Below are 18,544 nucleotides of genomic sequence, written 5' to 3' on the forward strand. Positions count from 1 at the left end.
ACAGAATCCATAGTCAGCTTCTGATGTCGGCTTGCTTTGCAATAACATAACCTTTGTATTGATATCCTTTACAACAAAAACAATGGGTGGTATTGTTTCATATATGTGTATTGTATTTCTACTTCTGAGATCGGCTTGTTTTGTAATAAAAATAACCTTTTGTCTTTTATGTCCTGTCAGAAGGTTCAAAGAAAAAGTTAACTGCTTGCTGTCAGTCATGTTTATTCACCACCAGGGCTTGTATGTTCTTGGCATATGTGGCTACAATTAATACAATGGAGCATTGATGTCTGCGGGTAAATAGTAAGGATGATTTTGTAACCCGAGCTGGTGAAAAGATTATCACTTGCACTCAAGTGAATATGTTTTCAAATGATGATTTTTATTTGCGACATACTATCATACAGTAGACCTGGATATAATTCAGTCTTGATTATTTTCCACCCAACACTGTGTCATGCATGTATGGCGTCTTCAAGATATCGGTTGACAAGTTCCCTCTTGTTTGCGATTTTGTTGGCATCAGTTTTCAGTCAGATAACATGTTCAAACCTTTGAGCACAACCATGCACAATAGTTTCTCAATGTTCATGTTAATGAACAACGTGGTGTGTGGTATCGGACATAATTGATACACACTACAACATGGAAGCCTATGCCACTTATACGGATTTCATGGAAATATTTTATTCTTTAATGCTCATGTTGATAAAAGGAATAAATGATAACAACACAAGGTTAGTTTCTTTGTTTTTATTATCAATTAAGCGTTTTGTTTATCTATTTTATTGCAATGTGCATGGGGGGGGGGGGAAGCACAAATGCAATACAAATTTATTTCATTTCTTAAGTCTTGGGACATACGACCAAAGTGAAAAAAATGTTTCACCATAAGTTCTGGGACAGGAAAAAAAATAATTTTATCGTGTCCCAACATATGCAGTAAATACAGTATTTGTTTTTTAATCTTGTCAAAGATGAAATGGCATATGAACAGAATCTATGTCTGTCTGTAATATGCATACTGGAAATACAATACACATATATGAAACAACACCACCCAACCAATGACAGACCTCAAAAGATGAAGAAAAAAACATCCAGTTGATATGTGTGTTCATGATTATAATATCACAGGTTGGGTATCATGAACTGAATCAATAAGTGTATTATTTAACCCATAACAGATACAAATAATTAGTTCCTCTACCTTTCCAGGATATTTGCCATAAATTTAAAAGCAATGTGTAATCAAATGCAGTTGCCAAAATAAATAACTAGAACAATAACTAGAACAACCACAATTGCTTAAGGGGCCATCCATTTAGTACATATGCAAAAGTCTGGCAAAGCTTGACCACTCACCCCTCCCTCTACACATGCATACTTTTTTACACACCCCACCTGCGTATGTATGCTTGACACACACACCACAATTCTACAGAACAGCCTATATTTAATCCATGCAGGAATGATGAAGGATTAATAATATTGATGTGTTTAATAAAACAGATAGTCCACTGCCGCTGAATGTCTGGCTGCATCAAAGAAATAAGCTGCATAACTTTAAAAAGTTTGTCTAATGTCCGCTAAATCTCAAACGCCAACTGAACCCAGTGAAACAGGTTATGTATGAGACAAATTATTATCGAGGTTTCACCCCCCCATTTCCTATGCGTACATACATTATCAGTAGCCCCCCCCCCTTACGCAAGCATATGTATTTGGGTTACCCCCTCCATGTGTATGTAGTCTATGGATGGCCCCAATATCACAAATCCCTATGTTTGTCGCTGCATGTTCTAAAACATGCATCTCCCACAACCCGACAGTACTCATCCCCTACCCTCAAGAGAGTGACCATGGGATCATAATGCAAACTCCTCTGCATATAAGATGTGTCATTCCACTGTAGTTCCACGGGTGAAATTTGATCTAGCAATATATGTAATTGTCATTGCATTTGTTGTTGTTTTTGGTTAAATGCCATTTTCTAGCAAATGATGCGCTATACATAGTGGCCAGTTTAACTGGTGGAGAAGAACCAATAACCCATGGGAAGTTACTAGCAAGCTTTTTCCACATAAGTACATTGGCTGAGCCAGAAAATTCAAGACAGACAGACAGGTGAGATGGCAGTAATCGGTAAAGGCAAGCACTTTAGACCACTTGGTCCCCCAGGTCCCGTCTTTGTATTTGACATTTTCTGTGACTTATTACCCATGACCCCATCCTTGAGATCTAAAGCTCTAAAGCAACCCTCTCACTTCGCAGATGGGCCCAACATGGTAATGTAACTACTAATTTTCTTGAATTTCCAAACACCAGCTAAGGAAGAGATATCGTATGAAATAAATAGATAAACAATATCCATAATCACTAAAAATGTATGGGGATAATTAATCTGCACAGAAATTGTATTTTTCCATTTTGATGACTTCCAGTAATTTTTATTGAATACTTTCCCATTTTGATGATATCCAGTAAAAAAAAATATTGAAAGTCATCTCCACCCAAAAAGTGAAATCATAACAAAATAGGTAAATTTTAAGAAAAGCTAAACTGAAAAGAAAATGCAGTTAAAATAAAAAGTCAAAAACCGATCGATGAAAACAAACAGACAAGTGCTGTATTATGTAAGACCAACCTGATGATGGCTGAAAGGGACTCAAGTCAAATAAAACCTTATTCTTGTCATATTACAGTCAACAAACCCTCCTTCACATTCTACTGAATATGGCCTCACAACTAATTAAGTTTCTAACAATTTCAAAAGTTTTTCCTTCTCAGATAATAAATTAGGAATAAGTGCGGCACACATCTCTGCTTTTGTGATTTCTGACCATGCTTCAGGTCAATGTACAGTCTGAATTTCATCATGATCTGTATGTAGGGAAAAGCATCTGGGGGACATGGAGTAATTTCACTTTCTGAATGCTATGCATAACTCCTTGATTCTTGATCAAGTTGAAAATAAAAAAATGAAGCAGAAGCACTGATCTCTGTTTAAAATATAAATCAGTAAAAACAGAAGCTTCATGTTCATAGCTAGCTTGTGTGAGAGTACCAACCATCTCCCAATACACCGAGACAATACTAAGAAAGAAATTTGGTGACAAAATTAGCAATAGTATTTTAGAGGTCTGTATGAGCCCTGAAAGCTATTTATAGGTAACCAATGAAATATGAATAACAAAAATAGCACTGTTTTCCATTCAAAGGTAACATGCTTCGTTTTGTACACACAAAAGTAATAACTTTTGATACAATTATGCAGACAGTCTACAAAATGTAGAGGGATTTACAGATAGGGAGCCAAGCATTAATAATTTACAAGTGTCTTTCCAGAATTTCAAAATAAAAATGCACCATTTTATTGGTGGGTTTAAGGTTTCTTTCAGGCAAATTAGATAAAATAAAATGTGTGATAGGCCCAATGGGCAACTCACTTATAATATGAGATGGGATCCAGGTGTCAGGTGCTCTGCACTGATGTAAATTATTGGACAATTTAGTTACCAAAATTAGCTACAGTATTTAAGAGGCTTGTATGAGCCCTGAACCAGTATACTAATCTAAAATATTTTGAAACCAATACAACTGTGCCGATACTGATATTTTCTACAAATGACAGATTGACCTCACTGAAGCTTGCATGTGCTGATATTAATATTTTCTACAAATGACAGATTTACCTCACTGAAGCTTGCATGTGCTGATATTAATATTTTCTACAAATGACAGATTTACCTCACTGAAGCTTGCATGTGCTGATATTAATATTTTCTACAAATGACAGATTTACCTCACTGAAGCTTGCATGTGCTGATATTAACATTTTCTACAAATGACAGATTTACCTCACTGAAGCTTGCATGTGCTGATATTAATATTTTCTACAAATGACAGATTTACCTCACTGAAGCTTGCATGTGCTGATATTAATATTTTCTACAAATGACAGATTTACCTCACTGAAGCTTGCATGTGCTGATATTAATATTTTCTACAAATGACAGATTTACCTCACTGAAGCTTGCATGTGCTGATATTAATATTTTCTACAAATGACAGATTTACCTCACTGAAGCTTGCACGAGCTGTTTCTCATATTTTCTGCAAATGATAGATTTACCTCACTGAAGCATGCACATGCTCTTTCTCATATTTTCTACAAATGACAGGTTTACCTCACTGAAGCCGCCATATGTTGTTTTGTAGAAATCATCATCATCTTCTGCCTCTAGCAGGCGTGACATCTTTGTGCCTGCATTGCTTCTCTTTTCTCTTGTTGCAGCCATGGTGCCACCATTAAATGTTCAAATCACACCAGAAATTTCATCCAAAACAATGCTTAATGCTGAAACAGAGAAAGATAATAGTTGTTGCTTTGATAAAGGAACAGATCAAAGTGAATAATGGTTTTCTATGGCCACATTTAAGTAGAAAACTAGAGTCATTAATAGATGAAGTCCACTGAATCCTTTCAAAAACTGTTTGTAACTTGAATTTGCAGGTACATGTACTACTAAATCTGCACATTTCCTACACATCAGTCAAATTATGAACTTCACAATGCATACACAAGTTACAAGTATGGTTTTTGTGAACAACATCTAAAAACACGTTAATTTATACAAACCCGATACCTTGTGTATGTTCCTTACATTCTATGTAAGTAAATAGGATGATCAATAAATCTCATTAAAAAAACAACGGAAGAAAATAATGGATAAAAGATGTGGTATTCTGAGCATAAATTATTACAATGAACACAGACATGAATTATTTCTCCCTTAACATTTACATAATCTATGCTAATATGGTTGTTGTTGTTGTTGTTGTTGTTGTAGGGTTTAATGCCATTTTTCAGCACACGGTAGGCTATACATGGCGGCCAGTTTTAATGGTGGAGGAAGAACCCTGGAAAACCCCAGAAAGAACCACCGACCCACGAGATGCTAGTGACAAGCTTTCTCACAAACCCACATTGGCCAAATCAAAGACTTGAACCCACACACACAGGTGATATGGCAGTGATCTGTAACAGAGAGTGCTTTAGACCACTCTGCCACTCTAGGCCCCAATATGGTTGTTAGTTTCCTTGATAAGTAACAAAAAAGGTTGAAATACTTGATTGGCGGCAACAACAAACAATTGGAGGGCAAACTACGAGTCAGAAATGGCAGCTTGTCAATAATAAATGATCAGAAAACAAAGAATTTGTTCAAGCTGGGACCAAGGGATTCTGTCAACATGTACAGTTATCTTCTATCTCTATGTCGACATAAGCATACATTTTTTTGGCAGTAATACTAACCCATATGACTTTGTATTTTCATCGACATGGGTGTCATGTCGACATAAGTGTTGATATAAGTGATAGGATTGTATTACAAGGTAGACCTATGCAATTACACAAAGCTAACACTAAATGAAAACTAAATGTCTTATGTGTGCAAGATCGCAAAATAGACACTGAATGACATATAAATGTCCTGTCGCATGTGTGCAATAACACAGATTTGACACTGAATGACATAAATGTCCTGTCACGTATGTAATAACACAGATTTGACACTGAATGATATATCAATATCCTGTCACATGTGCAATAACACAGTCACGAGAAAGAGATACAGAGCTGCCATATTTACTGTATGTTTTCTGACACAAAAATTTTTGGGGAAAAATACTATTTAAATGCCTTGTAACTTCAGGACACTTCTTGACCATAACTTCTTTTTTCTGGAACTTATGTTTTCTGACACAATCTAAGAAGATCCATCAAAATTATTTCAGTACTAACAATATTTGGTTTCACAATGATAGACGTAACTTTTGATATGGTAGGTACCCTATCGATACTTTATCAAGTAAATTTTCCATGAGTGGTTGGTTATCAAAATGTACCATACTGGGTACTTATTCATGGAGGTTTCTTTTTTTACGGGCTTCATTCAGTTTGCAAAAATATGATTTCTTGTCACACAAAAAATCACTTCATGCAAGTGTGACATCAATGGTTTTGTTTAGAAACCATTGACCCTGCTTTTTTTTCTCTCCATTAAACAATGCATCGAAAAGTCAGTATGGATTAGGAAAATTATTGTGCAACAAACCCATTTTACCTGGGCATTATGTGCCACAGACTAATGTTCTACAGGTAATAAGCCTTTGCAGATGATAAACATAGCTGACAGCCTATTATGACACTGTTCCATGGACTGGAGCCAAATTACTTTCATTTTACTCAACTTACTATGATGTCTTTTTCCTTACCAAAGTATAGCTTGCACAATCATGTGGTTGGGTTTTTCAAAATCTGTAACAACCTTTTTCATTTGGTTGAACTGTGATGAAAACAAATGATTTCCAAATAGGTTAACCTGTGGAATATTTTCTTTAATGAAACAAATATGTCTGATAAATTTTGACCAAGGCGAATAAAGAAAATATATTCTTAGTTCAACCAACATTGGCATTACTGTTGTCATTGTCAGTCTGATTCATCAACTGATTAAATGACATTAATAATTGTTTAAGTTTTAATTGGTTATACAAAGAATCAACTTCTAAAAGTGATACTGTATTTTAAATGAAGCAATTATGCTAATTAAAGAGCTGTGTTTATATTTAAAAGAAAAATGTAAATAGCTTTAAAAGTAGTTGTCAAGTGAATTTGTCATAGCTATACAGAAAGAATGAACTTAAGGATGCCACTTAGTCTGAGGTAACTATTTCTCCAAAAGATATATACATGTACCAGACTTTGTGGGAGCAAAAAATACAAAATGCGACAAAACTAAGAGGAGAGAAATTATCAGCCACAATGGGTTAATAATTATCTAGGCCTTGCATCAAAATTCACTGATCTGAAGGAAAGATGTTTTCAGTTATTACTAACAAATTCTCAAACTGGCGCTTGTTGGTAATTAAACCTGTGTATTTATCAATGGAAATGACAACTTAAGGATTGAACCAATCAAATTTCACGATAGTATTGGATCTTATATGGTCTGTGCAGCACAGTATATAGACACATTACCAGGAAAAGCTATATTAAAACTAAATGTTGTTGTTGTTGTTGTGGGGTTTAATGCCATTTTTCAGCACACGATAGGCTATGCATGGTGGCCAGTATTAATGGTGGAGGAAGAACCCGGGAAACCCCTGGGAAGAACCACCGACCCACTAAAACTAAATGAGAATTAACTTTAAATTACAACCTACATGCCCTAACACATTATGGAAAACCATTTTCTGATATAGAAATACTGTGTGAACCCTAGGAAAAGAACTGTCTTGAACTGGTATTAATTAGAAGAACAGATTCTGGGAATGAAACTTTGTTCTGTCAATTTATCAAGTCTTGTGGCTAAAAGTATGTAAAGGTATGAATTCCAGTAAATTTCTTTTCATAGTTGCTGCTGAATGTACTTATGCTACTGTACCAAAGCAAAATAAATCAAAATACAGATCACTGTATCTATACAAGTAATTCTTCACTTCTTCATTAAGACATAGACCCACAACCACCACCATGGATATATATATATATATATATATATATATATATATATATATATATATATATATATAATGATGTCATATATTTAGGACTCACAGAACGTCATGTAGATGAAAAGAGCCTCTGTATAAAAATAAATTACAGGATCATTTCAGAGAGTATTACAAATGATATCAACATCTGTAGCTCAGCAAATTTTCAAGTTAGCATCATTAAATGTAGGTAAAAGTAACTAATTTGTTTTGGCAACAAAGTATTTCAACACCGTTTGAATCAAAATAAAGCATACAGAGCTCTTGGAAACGCTCAATCATACATATTTGGATGCAATTTTTTTATCTTAGATGCAGAAAATCACTTATACAGGAGTCCTCCATACGCACGCATTTGCTGGATGGCAAATTCAAGGGCTCGCCAGTCCTGTTTCAACCATGTGCTGAGTGGGAAAATGTGTTGACCAACTGATCATTTAAACTGTGCTGATATTTATGAGAAAATTCAGTGGCTGAAAGACCCCTAGATGTACATGTTATCATTTAAAAGTACATCTGAAGAACATGACCCAATAGCTTGGTGGCAAGTTCAAAGACTTGACTAGCTGCAGAGTGATGGGAAAATGTGCTGATATTTACAAAGACTGAATTCAGAGGCAGAAATACCCAGTAATGTACTTGTGTATAAGAGCACACCAAATGAACAACTTTAGCTTTCATTATTGTGTTTGTTTCCAAGTGTAGCTAAATCAGTAGTGCATGTGACCTCAAAATCAAGACATGTTGAGAGTTAGTCAAGATGCTGTTTGCAAGTTTGGATAAGTATTTTGGGGTTAAATGGCAGCAGAGTGCTAGAAGTTGCCAGAACTGATTTTTCACATGGAACACTATGTTTGATACCTAGCTTAGTGCCTGGAATAAGACCTTTAAATGGCCTGACAATTCACTCTCATTCTAATGGACAAACAAGAGCTATATGTCAGTGGTTTAAAGAAGTTAGAAAATTAAACGCAGTGGCAACCACTGGTTCTACTCGTCTGGAAATTTACCCACTTAAGGTATGCCTAATATGCTTCTGGTAGGGGACTGCAATTTTTGCTGGTGGGACTCCTGTTTTTCCCAAAATAGGAGTCCTGAACTCCTAGTTTTAAAATCCTTGCAAGACCTCTGGCATAACAAATCTCATTAAATGCATGCTAAAACAATGCAGTGTTTACATTAAATTTCTTTATGCAACCATGACCTGTGGGAAAGTTGATTTTTTATTAAGGAGTGATCAACTTTCTATTCAGCTAAATGCAGCTGCCTCCCTGATTTATTTGCAGTATCGAAAATGGACTCTTCCATACCTCAGAACAGATATGAACACAGAATAATATTGTTCAGTATGTATCAAATGAATGGTGTTGTGCTGTATGTCAATACAAATTATCTATATACAAATGCATGAAATGTGATGAAACAAGAATTTGGTTTTCAAGGCATGGGATAAACATTTGCAGTTTCACAAGTGCTGAAATTAATATCACTGTGCATTGTGAAACAGGTACATTCTTACATTCCATTATCTTAAAGCAATAGTTAATTATTAATTGTAAATACTATTCATGATTTTAATTTCACTAAAGTTTTTTTTTTTAAATTCACAGTACCAAATTATACCCTTTATAGTCTGACAATACAAACCCGTTTGTTTGTACCCACTACCGATTTAAATAATAGAAACCTTTAATGTGATAAAAAAGTGCAAGGAACTTAGTCAATTCATTCATTGATTTATAGGGCGTTTCACGGTTAGTATCTCCCCTTGAAAACACCAGAGGGCATATCAGTGCAATTCACTTCTGGATAGTTCAATCAATTAAGATGGCAGATGTAGATCAAGAAAATGTGACAGACCACTCACATTATGCAAGCAGGATCGATATCTCAATATCTTAAACAGAAATTCTATCAATATTTGATAAATTATTTGTACATCTTTTACTTTTTTTCACTAACTTGCGCTGCTCCCAGCTTTCAAATAAATATTATCTGCCCATTTTAAAACTTCATTATCTTTCCATTACTACCTTATGCTCTAGTCTGTACTATTTCATTGTGTGAAAGTGTATTGCTGCCTAAAAAGTTCTTGCAATTTATCTTGCTTGAAGAATAATGAAAATATGTTTATTTTGTACAGCTTCAATCATAGCAGTTAATGAAGGTTGAACGACGAGAAAAAATTCTAACTTCTTAAGGTTTTTTATTATTATTGATTTAGACTGTTGCTTTTCTAATAATGTTCATTATATTTTTCATGAAATAACTTGAGTTTTTGTCAAAATGAACAAATGTCAACCACGCTTGAACAGACAGGTGCACGTACGAGTCTCCTTGATGATTATTTTATTTCCTTGAACGGTTGGAAATTTTAGAGTAAACAATTTGGAGAAATATCAATGTTAGACACACTATGCATGTATAGGACATCTGTGGCTCTCACCTATTTGTCTGTATGTATGTATGTCTTCTTTCATCTGGTGCATGGCTATGTATATCCTCGAATGATGCTAAGAAAGAGTGACTGATAGATAAAGACAACAAATATGAATATTTGCGAGCATCCATTTATTGTTGACTTGTAGAGTATATTCTTTCAAGCAGTCTCTTTTTTAAATCATACTGTTTGCAATTTTACATCTGGTGGTAATCAGAAATGTTGTCTAAAGACCCCAGCAAATTTGAGAGTTATTAGGTGTCCGCATCAGCAAAGAAAAATCATGCTGACAGTTACTGCATGTATCGTTCGATACTTGACATTTCAAAAGTCAAAAAGAAAATAAAACAACACCAAAAAAAGTCATTGGGCATGTTATTTGATCTCAATATTGTATGATATTTACACCCAAATATGAATAAATGTTCTGTCTGCATTAATTACACTCCTTTATCATTATGATAGCTAATGTAATTATTGCTTTGTTAAGTTCCTCTGAATACATTAAAATACTGTGTCCCATGGTTTCAAATATTCAGCATTACAAATCAGCTGACGTATCGAATTCGTGTTATAATTTTCTTATCGAACTTGTGTTATAACTTTCTTAACTCGTATTATAAACGAACTATTAGCCTTGCAAAAATAACTGAGAAAGAAGGATATATTAACATAAGAAAAATGCAAATTGTTGAGATTGTTTTCGTTAAGGTTATATAACCAAAAATGTGTAATAAATGTTTAAATTCGGAGAGCAGAGTAAAATTTTCCTTCAAATTATCTGAAATTATGGATAATGAATTTATAATATCAGGTATGGACAGTGTATTTAATTTAATTATTTGATATCATTTAAGTATGGAAAGTAAATATTATTTAATTATCTGATATAATGTAAGTATGGACACTGAATCTATTTATCTGATTTAATGTCTATAATTATTATCCTAGTATGAACAAAAATGTTTGACATATATTCTTTATTCATTGGTTTAACAATAATGATATGTAGTACAGTTAAGATACATTCCTTTATTGACTTTATGTTTCGCTAACCAAGTGTAGACCGATGAACTATCCGGAAATGAACATTTTTTGTGGGCATGTGCATTGGAGCTAAGGAAGGTAATTTTAGGTGCTACAATCAGTAACTCCATTGTAACTGTGAAACCCCCTATAGTTTCTAACCTGACTGTGAATAGAGTGGCACTAAAACCATGATCATCTGCGCGCTTCATGCTTAATGGAGGTTTTCAATGTAACAGATGGACATGTACGGATCCATTTCCAGTTCCTGAACAAGTCCATTTTCATCAAATGGGTGTGTCACGACTATAGATGTACAAACAGTAGTCGTCTGCTTTCCGATATTTACAATGTCGAATCAAGCAAAGAAAAATAATGACAACAACAAATTTGCTTTCACGTGGATTTAGCAAGCAGTTTAATTTCTATGTTCATGTGTGCAAAGGGATATAATTCCAAACTCTCAACGTAATGATTGCCGAACAGGATGAACTATGTCATTATGTTGTCTGATGGAAATAAACTTGCCTATAGTGTATGCAATATGGCGCCATGTTAGTATGGAAAGTCTGTTAAGCATGAAATGATGCAAGGGATGCCAGCATTAGTGCCATTCTGGTCATAGTCCGGTTAGAAATTATAAATCAATGATTCAATTGACTTAAGTTCTGTGCACATTATCACATTAAACGTCTTCGTTTTTTAAATCGGTTGGGGGGTACAAACAAATGGGGATGTAGAGTTAGACTATAGTGTTTCTTACTCTTAGTGCAAAAGCAAGTGAATAATTTATGTTTAAAAGAAAATTTAATGACGTGCAGGCTCCATTTTCTACTTATGTGTTGTTAAATATTAGAGTTCTTAATAAATAATTTTGTACATAGAAAATGATGCTGGCTACTCGACACACAGCAGAATCTGATGAGACAGTCACTTATAACATTACAACAGAATTAATGTTGTTTTCCTGGTGCTGATGATTATGGATCGATTATCTTACATACACAGACTAATAAGCATACATGTATTCCTTACTTCAGTCGGGCATAGCCTAGTCCTACAATGTAAGACATAGCACATGTTGGTTTTGTTTTAGTGCTTGACGCCCACAACATAAATATCTGCGTCAAGGTCTTACAACTATGATGTAGGACTAGGCATAGCTTTGACAGAGTTGTCTTTCCTGATACTCAAATTACGCTTGTATCCATTACAACCAGTGTTATCAATATTTATCGATTTATATTAGTACCATTTATGTTTTTGTGATGTTATTTAATTCTTAAATATGTTCTTAGTTCCCGATTTCTTTAGAGCCTTATGGTGCTTCTTACTATAGTTCGTAGCACTACTGTAGCGGTGTTGACAAGGACCCTCAAGTTCTACATGTCAGTTCAAGAAGTCCCGAGCAGCATATTAGAATTATAGCTAACATCAATCTCTCATACTAGTATTAAAACAGGGATAAAAATTAACGAAAAATTATGAAACAGAACGAACGGAAATCACGTTTCAATTCTAGTAAATGACCACTCTATTATCAAACGCATTCTCCATCATGTTCATTACTCTTACTTCCGGTATATTTTAAAGTATTTTTAAACGAGACAATTAACTGAAACGGATCGAACCAACCGAAACAAATGTACGCCGTTAAAAATGATGACTTTATAAAACATAATTATTTTCTCAGCTATCGACAGTTAGCTTTGTAGCTTTAAATTCTCCGCATTGACATCAAAGTAAAAGTCAGTTTCTTTCACCCATTTATAAACTTTAGTTCAAGAGACCGTTCATTTATGTTTAATCATGCTCTAAAATGAAAAGGAAGACGTAGAAAGAAGTTAACCAGTATGGCCCAGTAACGCGTCGGTTGGGTGCACCAATGATCTTTTTATTTGAAAGATAACTCATTCAACATTTGCACACATGTAATGCTATTACAAAGAAGCATATAAAAGTTTAGTTTATGAAAATGTGTCTGAAATTGTATTTTTTTAATGACTTTCTTAAATTACGACGACTTAATACTGTTTAGCAATTACCCACCATGTCGGTCAATTCTGCACGTCGGGTAATTCTGCGCAACGATACGTCATTTCTGTAAACATTGGATCAAAATCCATTTTGTATCAAGAACTCTCTCTCTCTCTCTCTCTCTCTCTCTGTTGTGCTTTTGATTATAATACAGACAGTACACAATATTACATATGGACTTTGTCTTCGCAAGATTTTTCTTGTCTTGCTACAGTGTTGAACTAACGAATTACTTCATCGGGAAGTTAACATTTCAGTTCAAGTTGTGTGTGTGTGTGTGTGTGTGTGTGTGTGTGTGTGTGTTTTAAAACGATAGATTTATTTCTTACCTAGAAGTGTTGTATATATTACGACTGCGCAGTCTAAATTTATTCAAGTACAAAAGAGTTTTCTCATAATGCCTGCCTAAAGACTATCAGAATAATAAATTTGCAAAGTCTGAATAACTGATCATTTATTCATAGAACGTATTCAAGGAATGATTATTATGTAAATAGTGGAAGGATATAAATAAAAATTACTTATAACGCGATAAGCAGCAGAGAGGGCGAATCCCACAAGGTATTTCGCTAAACAGAGCCTTCTATCGAGAACATTTTAGACAGAGATATTATTTTTCACAAAATAAACCCTTCTAGTCAGAAAAACATGACAAAATAGGTCTTCTCTGCTGACTTTGAAGAGTTATCTCATGAAAAATAATTACCTTACAACTATTTCTTGGTACAAGGGTCTATCTTGCGAAAACACTCGGGGGTGTTTAGCCCTCTCTGCTGCTGTTTTAAACACTTTATGTTTCGGGTTTGCTTGTCGTCGCCGTTTCTGCTGCCGCGAATTAAAAATTTAAGTTAACAATAATGTGTACCAACATCGGAGAAGCACACTCCGCTAGAATAGCTCGAGAGCGACTAGAAGCAATAAAAAAATTTCTTCCTGTACGAGATAGTGTAAGACAAAAATTACAAGCGCGACAACAAGCACAAGTTGAATTTGCGACAGGTGCAGAAGAACTATTTAAACCAATCACTGAGCCAACCAAAAAGATCGCTGAAGCTACAACAGCATCACAGCAAGTTATCGAGGAATTACCAAAACAAATCAAAGAAGCAATGGAATCTGCTGACAAAACACGAGCTGAAATCGGAGATGTTAAAAATATTGTCGAGGATCTATCTAAACCAGAATTAAAAACTAAATATTTTTCTCAACAGGGTTACATGCAAGTTATGACCGATCCTGCTGCTGTTGCTGCAACGGGATATCAACTACTTCATCATCTTCTAAAGCCAGAATTTTATAACACTCCAGAACACGAGTGGAACGCTAAGATATTTCGTGAGTATAAGGATATTCCAAAAATCACTAAAAGATATAAGCGCGAATATGATGATTTTGTTGAGCGAGTTAATGAAATGAAAAAGAGTACTTTAACACCAATGAAGCAGCGATCTCGACCACGAAGACAACCATCACCCTACCCGGGTGCAACCGGTAGTGGTTTGGGGGGGGGGTAATTTTATTCCTTGTCCTGATAATATCATCAATGACGTAACACGGATAGAAGTTCTCATCGGAGGAAAACGTGCTGGGAATAACTCTCCGGAAATAATTAATGAAGCGACTGATATCTGTCAGCGATTATTTCGCGGTGGCATCATGGATATTCACATCTATCGAGAACTTATTGATGAACTCGTGGACAGCGACTAGTTAAATAAATAACTAATTAAATAAAATGATCGTACACAATTCTCATCGTAGACCAGTCATGGTCAGGGTGGTAAATTCACGAGTACCCGCATACAGGATGACTTATGGAAACGGATTAGGCGATGTTGTTCAGGGTTTATTTGCGAGGATGGCACCTAAAGCAATACCGATCGCAAAACAATTATCGATGAAAGCCATTGATGTTATTAAAGATAAAGCTGTTGGAACCGTTGGTGACCTTGCCGGAAAAGCATTTCAATCAGTCAAGGATAGACTAGCACGATTAATACGCAGAACCCAAAAAGGTCCACTTCCGCCAGTAAAATTACCAGCCACCGCAGATATGCCTGCAAATGTTAGTAATGTAATAAATGAAGCCGCAAATCAAAAACTAACAGCCTTGATAAATCAAGGGATAAATCCTGAACAAATAAACACAAGTTTGATGGCTGGAAGTGGTCTTCGTTTTAGACGATAACTTTTATAATAAAATGTTTAAACGGGAATCCGACCCAGCATTCGACATAGACGAACCGGTCCTTAAAAATGAATCAGTGCGTGATTATCAGTATTATTCTTATGACGCACGCGAACCAAATAAACGAGGACGAATTGAATTACAGGTTCAAGATACAAGTAGATATTTCCTGCCCGCTGAAGCATTTATTGAGGTAGAAGGAGAAATTATAAAACAGATAACACAGAATACGGACCTGAGGTTAAAATCGGTTTTGTCAATAACGGAATTATGGCCTTGTTTGATAGTGCTATCTACATGATTGATGGAAAAAATATCGAATCGATTCAGAATGATGTCGATGTTGCTACAACAATAATTGGTCTAGCAAGATATTCTGATGATTATACAAGATCATCTGGTCCATCAATGATGTTTGCCAAGGATACTTCTAATTTTCCTAACAGTGACCAGTACAATATTAGTCGACCACAAAACTCTGGCAACACCGCTGCCGCTGATGTGTGGCCGGTGGTTCATGGTGCTAATGCAGAATTTAATTTAGATTTCGCTGCACGTAGACAAATGCTGAAAGGTAATCGTAGAAATTTTTCATGTGCCATTCCGCTGTCGCACATCTTTGGATTTTGCAGAGATGTCAGAAAGGTAATTTTTGGAGCAAAACATAAGGTCGTGCTTGTTAGAAAAGTCAACGACAATGATGCTATATGGCGACCTCTAGATGACGCTGGTAAGGTAAACATAACAAAACTATCACTGTGGATACCGGTAATGACTCCTGCAATTACTGAAGAACAGCGACTGATTTCTTTTATGGATCAAGGTGGTAAAGTGTTATCGTGGCTTACAACAACCACAGATAGCATTCAAAATACCAATAACGGTTTATTTACATGGCATATAGCATCACAGCAGGGAGTTTCCGCGCCGCGACATATTTTTATTGCTCTTCAGGATGTTGCACGGGTGGGTAATGAAACACGTTCGCATATGATATTTGATCAACTTGGTATCATTGACGTTTCTCTGAGAATAAACGGACATCAAGAACCGTCTGAGAACATACTGTTGGATTTTGGTAATAATCATGTTGCATGTGCATATCAACGATTGACGAAATATCTAGCGCGTGATCTAAATATGGATACTGGTTTACAAATATCACAATTGGATTTTATATCTCATTATCCAATCTATTATTTCTCGTTAGAGCATCTTGATTTAACCAGACAGTCTGTCGTTGATATACACTTTCGGGCTACCGTGAATAGAGACGTAGGAGCTATACCTAATTACAGAGCAATCGCGGTCATACTTTCCGACAAAGCAATGTTGCTTGAAGGTGCTGGCGGCCGAATGAGATTCGTTGATGCACCAGTGGAAAACATGTAATGTTTTCAAAAACATGTAGCATTGCTAAAAGCAATGCAATTAGATCAATCTCGTATTAAATAAAATGTCATACAGTCACGTTAATGTCACTCTGACTCCTGGTCAGGCTAAGAAATTACAATCGAAAAACGCGAGCACATGTGGGACAACGATAACACTAAAAAATGATCAGATTACTGGCGGTCCAAACAAGTTATCGTTGACTAAAACCCAACTAAAACATTTCAGTAAAGCAAAACAAGCAGCGACTGGAGTTCGACTTGATTTCTCTCCAGCCGCGGTCAAAGATATAGTTAAAACCGGTCTTATATTTCCTCTTCTCGCGGCAATACCAGCGTTGATAGCTGCTGCTGCCCCAGCTGTTGCTAAAGCCGCTGCGTTAGGAGCAGCTGGAACCGCTGCTGGAATGGCACTAAAGAAAGCCACAGGAGGATCCAAAGGATCTGGATACAAAAAAAGGGACGCGGCCTAAGACTCCCAGGAACTCCGCCATCATGGTACCCAAAAAGGTTTGAAAAAATGCTAGCGTAAAAACACAAAGTGTTCTGAAAAACGCTAGCGTTTTCACACCGATGTCAAATTTTGATTTGCTCGATGCTGTTAAACAATTAAATATAAAAAATTTCAGAGGCGTCTTTATGCGAGATCAATTACCACAACAACCGAATAATCCAGAAACCGGAATTATTAATCTTGATAACAGCGATGGTCCAGGAACTCACTGGGTTGCTTACGCGATCGACCCACGTGGAATTATCTATTTTGATTTGTATGGGTTAGCACCACCATTTGAATTCCTCCGATATACCAAAAACATCCCCCTGACAAAGTCAAAGACAAAGTTTTGGTATTCAACGTTACCAACACAAACACTAACCGATCCTCCGATATGTGGCCGTGAAGTATTAAATATTCTTGATGCGATCTCGAAATCAAAGATTTCTCCTCACACAATCGTGCACAAGTATACTATGGGTCGATTTAAACAGTTTCCTATCAAATAATGGTTGATATTTACGGAAGATCTCTCATCGAAACAAAGACAAAAAAACGCGCCGATGTGGATTTATCAAAATTTGCGACCAAAGATGAAATCGATAATCTTTTAACGTTAACCTGGATAGACCCAGATGAGGTTGTAATTTTTCAAGATCGACATGGCAAGCTAAAAACCAGTAACATTAAGTGGAATGACATAATTCGCAGGGTCCTTGGAGCTACCAAGGACAACATCGTTGTATTCGCTGACAGCGGCGGATTCAGAGATTCGTCGATATCAATTGCGATGCTGCGAGATGATGCACAAAAAGCCGCAGGGGGACGTGTAGCGAAGACCGGTGATACAATGACAGGTGAACTCAGCATGAACGGTAACAAAATAGTGATTTTAAGAGATCCAACTTCCCCGGAAGATGCCACTAACAAACAATATGTTGACGCAAGCGCTAGCGCCATTGACAGTAAACTAACCACGTTGCGGGCAGAGTATGATGTTCACGTAAACGCGTTCACAAGACTTCGAAGAAACTTCGCAAAAACTGATGAGGCCGTGGATAAGTTCTTTGGGGTTCCTCCCGTCATCGACATGAAACTTTCTGATATCAAAGAAAAACTTACTGGTAACGCCAGCGAAGTCAACGCGATTAATGCCCGGTTAGGTGTAGTCAGAACAGATAGAAGTATTTCAGATCAAATCCAGATAATACAAAATAACATTGACACGATCAAACAAACACAGCAAAACATCGTAGCGGGGATTCCTGAGATCGTTAACAAAACCAGTTTGATTAACGTCCCCACTGGAGTTACTCCTGGGCATATCACCAACATCGTATATACAGTATCATCTGGATTTGCAACATGGTCTCAACAAAATAATACTGTCAAATATACAGCAA

At 35.9% G+C, this 18,544-nt stretch overlaps 1 protein-coding gene across 4 annotated transcripts in view; it reads right to left on the minus strand.

Annotated features, from left to right (window-relative positions):
• Positions 1 to 12,627, minus strand: part of LOC149807600 (vacuolar protein sorting-associated protein 72 homolog) — a 36,982-nt gene extending 24,355 nt beyond the window's left edge. Inside the window, exons 1-2 of one of the 4 annotated variants that reach the window (XM_089968631.1) lie at positions 12,560 to 12,627; positions 4,191 to 4,360 (exon numbers count right to left, since the gene is read on the minus strand). In XM_089968631.1, the coding sequence (XP_089824757.1) occupies positions 4,191 to 4,301 (111 nt within the window). In that variant the 5' untranslated portion in view covers positions 4,302 to 4,360; positions 12,560 to 12,627. Of the gene's footprint in view, positions 1 to 4,190; positions 4,361 to 12,363 lie in introns of all 4 variants that reach the window. The other 3 variants (XM_089968639.1, XM_089968622.1, XM_089968650.1) reach the window with 3 other exon arrangements.
• Between the last annotated feature and the right edge of the window lie 5,917 nt (positions 12,628 to 18,544).

This window comes from Sinohyriopsis cumingii, chromosome 1, assembly GCF_028554795.1.
Source record: "Sinohyriopsis cumingii isolate HCF-2022 chromosome 1, ASM2855479v2, whole genome shotgun sequence".
Lineage (NCBI taxonomy): Eukaryota > Metazoa > Mollusca > Bivalvia > Unionida > Unionidae > Sinohyriopsis > Sinohyriopsis cumingii.